Source organism: Physeter macrocephalus, unplaced genomic scaffold, assembly GCF_002837175.3.
Source record: "Physeter macrocephalus isolate SW-GA unplaced genomic scaffold, ASM283717v5 random_1651, whole genome shotgun sequence".
NCBI classification, from domain to species: Eukaryota; Metazoa; Chordata; class Mammalia; order Artiodactyla; family Physeteridae; genus Physeter; species Physeter macrocephalus.
Window position 1 is genome coordinate 10177 of NW_021146766.1, and position 10923 is coordinate 21099.

The 10923-nt window shown below is 44.8% G+C and overlaps 1 protein-coding gene and 1 long non-coding RNA gene across 2 annotated transcripts in view; one reads left to right on the top strand and one right to left on the bottom strand.

Annotated features, from left to right (window-relative positions):
- HARBI1 (harbinger transposase derived 1) overlaps positions 1–5813 on the bottom strand; it is a 9856-nt gene extending 4043 nt beyond the window's left edge. Inside the window, exons 1-2 of the mRNA XM_007125003.2 lie at positions 5727–5813; positions 3966–4784 (exon numbers count right to left, since the gene is read on the bottom strand). Of these exons, the coding sequence (XP_007125065.1) occupies positions 3966–4635 (670 nt within the window). The 5' untranslated portion in view covers positions 4636–4784; positions 5727–5813. The remainder of the gene's footprint in view (positions 1–3965; positions 4785–5726) is intronic.
- A 297-nt stretch (positions 5814–6110) lies between these two features.
- Positions 6111–10518, top strand: LOC114485499 (uncharacterized). The gene is made up of 3 exons (XR_003678912.2): positions 6111–6269; positions 6848–6960; positions 10397–10518. It is a non-coding gene; the product is annotated as an uncharacterized lncRNA (long non-coding RNA).
- The last annotated feature ends 405 nt before the right edge of the window (positions 10519–10923 follow it).

Below are 10923 nucleotides of genomic sequence, written 5' to 3' on the forward strand. Positions count from 1 at the left end.
GTACCACATAAAAAAAAAAAAAAAAAAGAAAAGCTCCATCATCATCATTAACTGGTTATAATCCAAGCACCACTGGAAGACAGACACTCAGGAAGGGATTAGGATCAGAATTCCTAAACAGACTACAATTGCTTACATGATCAGTCATTCAAGAGACATTCTGGCAGATCTTACCCAAAGCTGCTTAACAAGATTAGCCCAAGAGCTGAAGAAATAATTCAGGCTGAATTGTTTGTAGGAGCAGGTACATTTAGAGAAGAGGAATTAGGTGATGCCCTCTGAAGTGGCATACGAGAATGAGGAAATGAAGGGATGACACCCAAGATGAAAATATGCTAAACAAACAAACCAAAAAAAACAAGGGGGAGTCACAGCTAGCTCTAGGTTTGGCAAATCTAGTACCATTCTACAAATCTGATGGTGTTCTTAAGATACAATCAACCATCTTTTTTTTTTTTTTTGGCTGCGTTGGATTTTCGTTGCTGCGTGCAGGCTTTCTCTATTTGCGGCGAGCGGGAGCTACTCTTCATTGCGGTACGCGGGCTTCCCATTGCGGTGGCTTCTCTTTGCAGAGCACGGGCTCTAGGCGTGTAGGCTTCAGCAGTTGCAGCATGCAGGCTCAGCAGTTGTGGCCCACGGGCTCTAGAGCGCAGGCTCAGTAGTTGTGGTGCTCGGGCTTAGTTGCTCCGTGGCATGTGGGATCTTCCCGGGCCAGGGTTCGAACCCGTGTCCCCTGCATTGGCAGGCGGATTCTTAACCATTGCGCCACCAGGGAAGTCCCACAATCAACCATCTTATCTCCCTCTCTCTTCTAACATCTTGTCATTCCTTATAATCCTGCCAGTCTTCCCTACACATCCAGACCAGTGTTTTCCAAACATCTATTCATTACAAATCATCTAGGGCACATGTTAAAAATGATGTCCAGATTCTTTTTTTGAAGATTCTCATTCCTTAAGTTTGAAGTGGGGCCCAGAAGTGTACATCTTAAGTAAATTTCCCAGATAACTCTTTTGATCTGGAAAATTTGTGAAACACTATACTAGTTAAAGGGTCTTCAAACTAGTTTGCCTGTTACAGCTCATGGAGGATTTCCAAGGGGTCTGTGTTGGAACTGATAGTACTAAGGGAGTCGATTTCCACATCATCAACTTCTGTGGGTATACTTTCCCAGCATCATTAGTGCCTAGTGTGTGGCCTGGTACCAAAGCTGGCCTTAGTAAACACTTGTTAAATGTTGTTGCAATATCCATCTCTTCCACTTCCACTCTTTCTGTAAAGAGGGGAATCAGAAAAATAAAAAAAAATTTGTCCAAGTTTTTACCTATTTTCAACTATGTCCTGTAAACAACTAACAAACTACTTTAAAGTCATAATTCCAACTGAATCTGGGGTCCCAAGGGGTGAAGGAAAAGAAAATCAGTAATTCATACATGACCTTGAAGTCCTAACAAAAGGATCATTTGCCAAATAGAGTAACTCCTCATATGATACAGTTTAAAACATAAACACAAATGACACAGATGTTCTGTGCTTAATTTCCTCTTCTGTGAAAATGTTGATATTAGTGTTTAACTCCTTAAGAGTTTTTATAAGGATTAAGTGAGATAATCCAATGCAAAGTGCTTATAAGATCGCCTGACAAATTCTAAGTGCTCAATCATTTTTAGCTGGCTTTATTTATTTATTTTTAAATGAGAAACAATGTGTTTTAAATTTATTTATTTGTTTATTTATTGGCTGCATTGGGTCTCCGTTGCTGTGCGCGAGCTCTCTCTAGTTGCGGTGAGTGGGGGCTACTCTTCATTGCGGTGCACGGGCTTCTCATTGCAGTGGCTTCTCTTGTTGTGGAGCACGGGCTCTAGGCACGTGGGCTTCAGTAGTTGAGGCACGCAGGCTCAGTAGTTGTGGCTCGCGGGCTCTAGAGTGCAGGGTCAGTAGTGGCGCACGGGTTTAGTTGCTCCGTGGCATGTGGGATCTTCCCGGACCAGGGCTCGAACCCATGTCCCCTGCATTGGCAGGCGGATTCTTTTTTTTTTTTTTTTTTTTTTTGTACGTGGGCTTCTCACTGTTGTGGCCTCTCCCGTTGCGGAGCACAGGCTCCGGACGCACAGGCTCAGCGGCCCAGCACGTGGGATCCTCCCGGACCAGGGCACGAACCCGCGTCCCCTGCATCGGCAGGCGGACTCCCAACCACTGCGCCACCAGGGAAGCCCCAGGCGGATTCTTAACCACTGCGCCACCAGGGAAGTCCCCTTAGCTGGCTTTAGAGTTAGGGTACCAAAGTGATTTCACAAGAAATCAGCTTGGAACCCAAGTACTTCCCCAGCCGTGGAAGAAGTAGTTGGATGAGGCACTTGCAAACAGTCTTCCCTTCACTTCTTGGTGTGAGTTGTATGAACATGGAATTTGAAAGTTCAGAGTAGGCAAAAGGTGGGATTAAGACAAAGTTCCAGTAGGGTAACGAGAAGGTGGGGCACTGACGACAGTGTGTAGAAGAAACAACTGAAGAAAATCAGTTAAGTTCCAAGATGTTACCCATGGTACCCCGGCAGCTCTAAACCAATCAGTGTGACAGCAGCCTCTTCTCCTCACTTGGAACAGTGGGCGGGGGTGGGAGGGTTCTTTTTTTTTTGACTGCCCCGTGTGGCGTGTGGGATCTTAGTTCCCCGACTAGGGATCAAACCTGTGCCCCCTGCAGTGGAAGTGTGCAGTCTTAACCACTGGACTGCCAGGGAAGTCCCACGGGGAGGTTTTTCTTTAACTGCCAGTCCGCACATTAAAGAGAAAAATTCCTGAGTGTTTATTACATGTAAAACACTGTATTATGAGCATGTGCAGTGCAGACATGATTAGTGGCCTTAAAGAGAGGTCTTCCAATTCTTAATGTGCCTTCATCTCCCACATAACATGTTGTGTCCAAGATAACCCTTGTCCTATTGCTCACATAGAATGGTGCTTTAAAAAAAAAAAAAAACGACAACAAAAAAGAAAGCTGCCAGGCTGGAGAGTTTTATCACCACTGTTAACTAACTGTATTCCTCCCAGCTCTACAGTCACATCAGTTTGCACTGCTCAGTACTGAATAGGTTCTTGTCCTACTCAGATCATTAAGCCAGGCTTTCCGAGGGCACTCAGGCAAACAGATCTATGAAGTGAGTTTCCATAAGAACTGTATAAATGCACTACTATCATTTTCATATAGATATCATGGTAACAATCACCAATGGCAAAAATAATACATTTGCACAATACTTTAGAGTGAACTTTCATATATATTCCCTAATCCTAACAGTAAGTATTACTGCCATTAGCATTATTTTCACCATTTTACAGATGATAAAAATTAAGGCTCAATTGTATGGATGTACTGTATTTAACCAGATCTGCATTGATAAGTATCTTGGCTATATTTAAGGGGAATGCTTTTGTAGGGTTGTTGTTGCTATTGTTGTTTGTGAGTACAAAACACTGCTGCGATGCAAATGCCTGTAATTTTGTTTTACATATTTCTGAACATGTACCTCCAAGAAGAGCTGGGTCAAATTGTATGTTTTTAAATGTTAACAAGTGTCCTTTAGATGTTGATTTAAAAAAATTAAGGCTGGGGATTTCCCTGGTGGTCCAGCGGTTAAGACTCTACCTTCTAATGCAGAGGGTGTGGGTTACATCCCTGGTCAGGGAGCTAAGATCTCACATGCCTCGAGGCCAAAAACCCAAAACATGAAACAGAGGCAATAATGTAACAAATTCAATAAAGACTTAAAAAAAAAAAAAGACATTACTTCTCTTTCAGTCCTGCTTAAAAAAAAAAAAAATTAAGGCTCAGAGAGTTCTCATCTGAGGTCGTGTTTAAAACCCAACAGGACTGAGTCTCAGGTCTATAGACCCCTATATTTCATTCTACTCTGCCCAAACTTTTTTCTATAGTTACAAAAATGAAGCATTTACACCTGCAGACTTACCAAGCAGCCAGCTCTCTTTGTGCATCCCAGCTTCAAACTGACTGCTGAGAGAAGACTGCTGTAGCACAGCACAGTCCTGGAGACTCCCCGGCCAGTTTGTCTCCACAGTCATCAGTGCCCCTCTGATGTCACACACCATGAGGCAGTTTAAAGAATGAAGACCTTTGCGGTTCACATAGGAAAGGTCTTCAGCATTTGGTGCCTTGATTGCCACATGGATACAGTCAACCACCCCTATGACCCCTGGCATCCCTGCCAACTCATAGAATTCATCCTTCAGAGCCTGCACGGAGGCTTCATCAGCTGGAAAGCGGATGAACTGCGAAGCTCTTTCCACAAGCGCTTCGGTGACATTGGCAACACATCGACTCATAGATGCCTGACTGATTCCAATAGCATCTCCCATCCGAGTCTGGAAGGAACCTGAGGTATAGAAGCCCAGTGCTGCAAGGATCTGTGTCTCTGGGCTAATAGCCCTGGATCTCTGAGTAGGTCTAGAAAGACTCGCCCCCAAGAGCTCCACCAAGTAATAAATGAACTGTCGAGGAAACCCATACATGGACATCAAGTATTCATCTGTCACATCATCCAGCTTAAAGCGGTCCAATGTCCGGTGACCTCGGCCATATAGCAAGAGATCACAGTCAAGTACTGTTATTGGTATAGCCATGGTACATGTAACTGTTGTCTCTCCTGCCCTCTGCTACTTTTCCTGAACTCTTCGCACTGAAGATGTTGGTGCAAGAAGGTATTTAAGGAAGTGTCAGAATTCAACAGCTAACCATCATTTAAATGGCTCTGGCATTTATAATCTTCTCTCTGTAAAGGTTAAAGAAAAAAACAAAAAAACATTAGAAACCTACCAAAGACTTTAAAGTGATTCAGGGGCTTCCCTGGCGGTCCAGTGGTTAAGACTTCGCCTTCCAAGGCAGGGGGTGTGGGTTTGATCCCTGGTGGAGGAGCTAAGATCCGACATGACTTGCAAAAAACCAAAAACATAAAACAAACAAACAAACCCAGAAGCAGTATTGTAACAAATTCAATAAAGACCTTAAAAATCACCCACATCAAAAAAAAAAGTGATTCAAAGGCTACAACAGATCAAATTTCCATTTTGTTCAAAAGGTGCTATAACTGTAACTCGGTTTTTCTCCACTAACTCATGGCTGCACAACAGGCTTGCTTTGGTTTGAAGGAGAATGGGAGCTGAATTTTGGTGGCTCATTTAATGCCTGGCATTTGAACTGGCAAGAACAAAAGATTAATGGAGGTGATGGCATAATTATCCACAAAGTAAAAGAGGTCTGCTCCTAACTATACAGGCCACGAAGCAGCTGACGTAAGTCATAGCTACCCAGGACAGGGATTAGTCACGGCAGGATTCACTACCCAAAGCCCTCTGGCTCCACCTGATAAGTAAGGGGTAAGAGACGGGGGCGGGGAGGGGGGAGTGTCGTTATTCAAACTAGTCTAACAAGGGAAGAAGGGGCAAAAAATCGCCCACGACCCACGCTGGTAGACGGAGATTCTGTGTTGTAACAAAAGCCTTTCCCCTCACCCCAAGAAATCCAAATCGTGAGGCTGAGGGCCAGGAAGTAGGGAAGACCAGACGGGTTGGAAGGAAGGCGCAAAAGAAGAGGCTGGGAGAGCTAGGGCTGAGAGGACACTCCACCTCTAAGGCTTTTAAAAAGATGTCTTAGAAGTGGATACGGAAGTGTGATTGCCCCGGCCACTCAAAGTCAGCCGAGGCCGCTCACCCACCTCTCGGCGGCTGCCAGGTTACCAGCCGCACTTCCCCCACCCACCCAGCCGGCTCCAGCCCTCCTCCGGAACCGGCGGCCGAGCAGAAGCTGCCACGGCGCTCTGTGTAGGCACCGCCCTCTCACGTCACCGCCCGCCCCAAGCCGCGACCTCCCTGCAGCTGCCGCCGCGACCTGCGATTCGCCGGCGTACATTCCACACACGGCCCAAAGGTTCACGCTCTTTCAAAGACCGCCTCTTTACGCCTTTGTTTTCTGAAACGCTTGAAGATATTGGTGAATCAGACTTACATGGTAAGGAAACCAGTTTTTATGAGAACGTCAAAGAGGAAAGAGATTAAGTAGGTCATCCATACTGTGCCGAAAGTGCGGCTGAGGTTAGATAGCTGTATTTCCCCCATAGCCCTCTTCCTCCCCCTGCCGTCACCGAAGCGGATGAAAACAAACAGTAAGGATGGCGGCGCCGGGAAGCGACCGGCTGCTGGGATGAAGGCAGGAGTGATCACTTGAGCTGTGAGGGAAGCCCTGAAGAGCGCCTGTAGACGTGAGTGCAACAACTCGCGCAGTCTTGGGAACAAAACTCCCGGGGCCTGCGAGCCACGAGGCTCCTGAGGCGTGAGGTATTATCTGCGACCCGTGCTGTCAGTGCAGCTCCGGAGCGCGGAGCTCTCAGCCAGGAGGCGCAGCTGGCCGGCCCCAGGCCCCGGCCTCCGTAATGAGAGCCCCGAGCTACTCTCTGTGTCGCAGCTTCACAGGTACTAACTTTAGGGGGGAATACCCCCGGATCTCTCAGCGCCCCCGGGTGGGAGGCTGTGGACCTGCGGCCTGCGGCCTGTCGGGTACGTCCTGGCGAAGCCGAAGCCTACTAGCTGTAGGTCAGTTCCCTAAGCTTTCTTTGGGAAGTCGGGTTACTGTAGGCTTCATTGGCCCTTGATCATTCCCAGTCGTTACAGAGATCCCCAGAGCTTTCGACTCTGCTTTCTCAGCTCTTTGGGTTAAGTCGTAAGGCTTTTGGGAAGGAATTTGTGGGCCCATAACTCTGTGGTTGGGTACCAGTATGAATGAGATAGGTTTTCATTCAATCAAGATTTGTTGAGTGCCAAATATGTACTCCGCGTGTAGGTGAGGGTGACTGTTGACTAGTGAAAAAAGGGATCCAAGGTTCACGACTCTCTTACTGGCAGTGGAATGACCTGTGGAAACCTGCGATCCATTCTCATTAAGTAAATCTCTGGGTAAGTGGCTAAGCGCCTTCTTGGATTCATCACTAACTACTAACTCATCTCAGTGTTCACTTTCTCAGTCAGTTATTTACCAAGTTTTTCTGGTCAATTCAGTGTAGCGTTTCACTTTTAGTATTCCTGCCTCTCTGGCCATCCCACAGCCAGAGAGAGAGGGGTGGAGGGCGGGGGAATGGATGTGAATGAACGAGTATTTAAAGAACAAAAGTGCCTATTTTTTCATTACACTTACTTTAAAAGTCATCTCCTAAGTTGGTAGAATTTATTGAACACCTTCAGTGGGAGATGTGCAATAATAAGAAACAACAGATCCTTTCTTTCCACTAAATTAACTCCAGGTTATTGTGTGTTGTTTTATGTGTTAGTCCTTTCATGTGTGGATATCGTGGCTCCAATTAAATTATATGTTTTTGTTTGTTTCTTTCAACTCCATTTTTCAGCCGAGCAGAAGTCTTGTAAGTGCTTGTGGAAGGGAATCCTGAGTTAATATTTTTCATACCCAGAGGATGATGAATAAGTGATGAAGCAAATGTCATATGTATTGATCTGTATAGTAAAATGCGTGTAGTTAATTCTCCCACTGTTTTCAAATTTCAAATTTGAAATTTTCCAATTTCAAATTCCGACCACTTTGGGTCGGAAGTTAAGATGGCTATGGCAACTTTTGAGATTTACATTTCATAAAAATTGCTATTTCTTTACTTACACCTAACAGTTCTTTTTTTTTTTTTTTTTTAATTTTATTTATTTATTTATTTTTGGCTGTGTTGGGTCTTCGTTTCTGTGCGTGGGCTTTCTCTAGTTGCGGCGAGGGGGGGCCACTCTTCATCGCGGTGCGCGGGCCTCTCACTGTCGCGGCCTCTCTGGTTGCGGAGCACAAGCTCCAGACGTGCAGGCTCAGTAGTTGTGGTCACGGGCCTAGTTGCTCCGCGGCACGTGGGATCTTCCCAGACCAGGGCTCGAACCCGTGTCCGCTGCATTGGCAGGCTGAGAATCTTCTCAACCACTGCGCCACCAGGGAAGCCCTAACAGTTCTTATTATTTGTATTTTTTTTCCCTCAAGTGGTTATTAAGATCTGCAAAAACTGCAGATCTTCAGCTACTAAATACTCCAAATTATATTGTTTTATTTAAGGACTAAGAATCAGCTGGACACAATTCAGTCCTACCATATACGCGTACTGGAATTGTACTGTATGGAGGTGGGGGCAAGAAATCTCTTTTTTTCCATTGTCTTTCCTGCTTGCATCCACCCAGCTGCATCAGCTTATGACCTCCATGACTCAGAGCAGGGTGTCCATAGGCTAAACGCAAAAAGAAGCCTAAGACATTAACATTGAGCTTCCAAAGACATGAGTCCTACTACATGAGTGAGTTTTCAAAGATAATTTTGACTAATCAGAAAGTGAAACCACTATAGAACTTATTGCTGTCACTTGATAAGGTTTATTACCAAAGCTCTGCAATTACATTTTGTTCCATTGGGAGTGGAAGTTATTTATTTCGGTTTTTTTTTTTTTTTTTTTTTTCAGTACGCGGGCCTCTCACTGTTGTGGCCTCTCCCGTTGTGGAGCACAGGCTCCGGGCGCGCAGGCTCAGTGGCCATGGCTCACGGGCCCAGCCGCTCCACAGCATGTGGGATCTTCCTGGACCGGGGCACGAACCGTGTCCCCCGCATCGGCAGGTGGACTCTCAACCGCTGCGCCACCAGGGAAGCCCTATTTTGGAATTTTTATCTGGAGGGAACTTATTTAATCTTAGTAATGCTTGGAAATCCCTAAAACTTTTACTTTTTAAACACTTTTTACATTATTATAGAAGAGATGAAAATGACATTCATAACACTATGGTTGGAGCACTGCATTCCTCACGCTATGACCCTTTATTATTCAACTTAAGTTTTTTTGTTTTTATTTATTTAAAAAAATATTTGTTTATGGGACTTCCCTGGTGACGCAGTGGTTAAGAATTCACCTGCCAATGCAGGGGACATGGGTTTGATCCCTGGTAAGATCCCACATGCCGCGGAGCAACTAAGCCCATGCGTCACAACTAGTGAGCCTGTGCTCTAGAGCCCATGAGCCACAACTACTGAGCCTGCATGCTGCAATACTGATGCCCGCGTGCCTAGAGCCCGTGCTCCATAACAAGAGAAGCCACTGCAATGAGAAGCCCCACAACGAAGAGTAGCTCCTGCTCACCACAAGAGATAGACCACGTGCATCAACGAAGACCCAACACAGCCAAAAATAAATTTTAAAAATTAAAAAAAAATTATTTATTTGGCTGCACTGGGTATTAGCTGCAGCGTGCAGGATCTTCATTGCCGCCTGCAGGATCTTCGTTGCCGTGCCCTGGATCTTTAGTTGTGGCATGCAGGCTCTTAGTTGCAGCACGCACGATCTAGTTCCCTGACCAGGGATCGAACCCAGGCCCCCTGCATTGGGAGTGAGGAGTCTTAACCACTGGACCACCAGGGAAGTCCCTGGTTTTATTTTTTAATGGAAGAAAAGTATAGAAACTCACTAAGAAATGCAGGCTCTTCAGCTAATATTTGAACCTACTATATTGCTTAAGATTTTTTTTGGCTTGTATGTTGACTTTAGAGTCTTAAAATATGTATACTTTACTAAATTTTATTCTTGGAAAAAGCTTACCTAAACTTTATGTGTGGATAATTTAGAAGTAATTTCCAACTTGGGGTGTTGAGTTGAGTAAAATAAATTTCCATAGGGCCTCTTTTTTTTTTTTTTTTTTTTTTTTTCCGGTACGAGGGCCTCTCACTGTTGTGGTCTCTCCCGTTGCGGAGCACAGGCTCCGGACGCGCAGGCTTAGCGGCCATGACTCACGGGCCCAGCCCCTCGGCGGCATGTGGGATCTTCCTGGACCGGGGCACGAACCCGCATCCCCTGCACTGGCAGGCGGACTCTCAACCACTGCGCCACCACGGAAACCCAGGGCCTCATTTTTTCATGCATGGATTTAATAGAAGAGAGGGTGCACGGGGTTACTGGTCCTTGCCTCCTTTTTGTCAAATTGTGGAGAGCAGTAAAAACTGCAGGTAGTCCCTGACAGGGTAAAGGCAGTGTATGCAAAGGGAGAATGCAGAGGAGGCTAACTAGACCTCTATGACCAAGGGGAAAAAGAAACTTTTCTTGGGAATTCCTCGAAGTCCAGTGGTTAAGACTCCACGCTTCCACCGCAGAGGGTCACGGGTTTGATCCCTGTTCAGGGAACTATGATCCCGCCTGCCTAGTGGTGCATGGCCCCCCCTCCCCCCACCAAAAAAAACAACTTTAAGTTTGGGTTTTAAATCTTTAAACGATTTAAAATCCTTAAAGGGATGTAAAATTAGTTTTGAATCTTTAAAAAATTTTAAATCCCTTAAGAGGATGTAAAATTAATTTTAAATAATTGTTTTTAACTGTAGAGTAAATGTGAGCCAGTTTGTTGGAGAAGGCCTATATATGCCCTTGGTTACAAAGAAGGGAGAAGATTGTGAATCACCACTACATAGAAAAACAATTAAGCTTCACAGTCTGTCAATAGTCTCTTAGTAAAAATAAAGGTAAATAAAGAATGTGTAGAAGTGATAACCCAGTATTCTTATTTTGGAAAATACTGTTTTCACTCTTGACTTTTAATTCATACAAATATGAAAGAAATATAGTTAAAAATCATATTATTCTTTCCAGGCTTTCCAGGGTGGTTTGTCGCCACCCTCACATTCCTCCTGTATTGCCCAGAGCTATTATGTCATTAGGAGAGATTATGTAGAGAAATACTTGTGGAGGTTTAAATGCCCTGTTTTAAATATAAGCTTAAGGGTGTTTTTATGCTTTAATCTATTTCTGTTGGAATTTTCAAGAAATCAGATATTGGCCTTATGTATTCTTTAGACTGCTTTTTTTTTTTTTTTTTTTTTTTTTTTTTTTTTTTTTTTGTGGTATGCGGGCC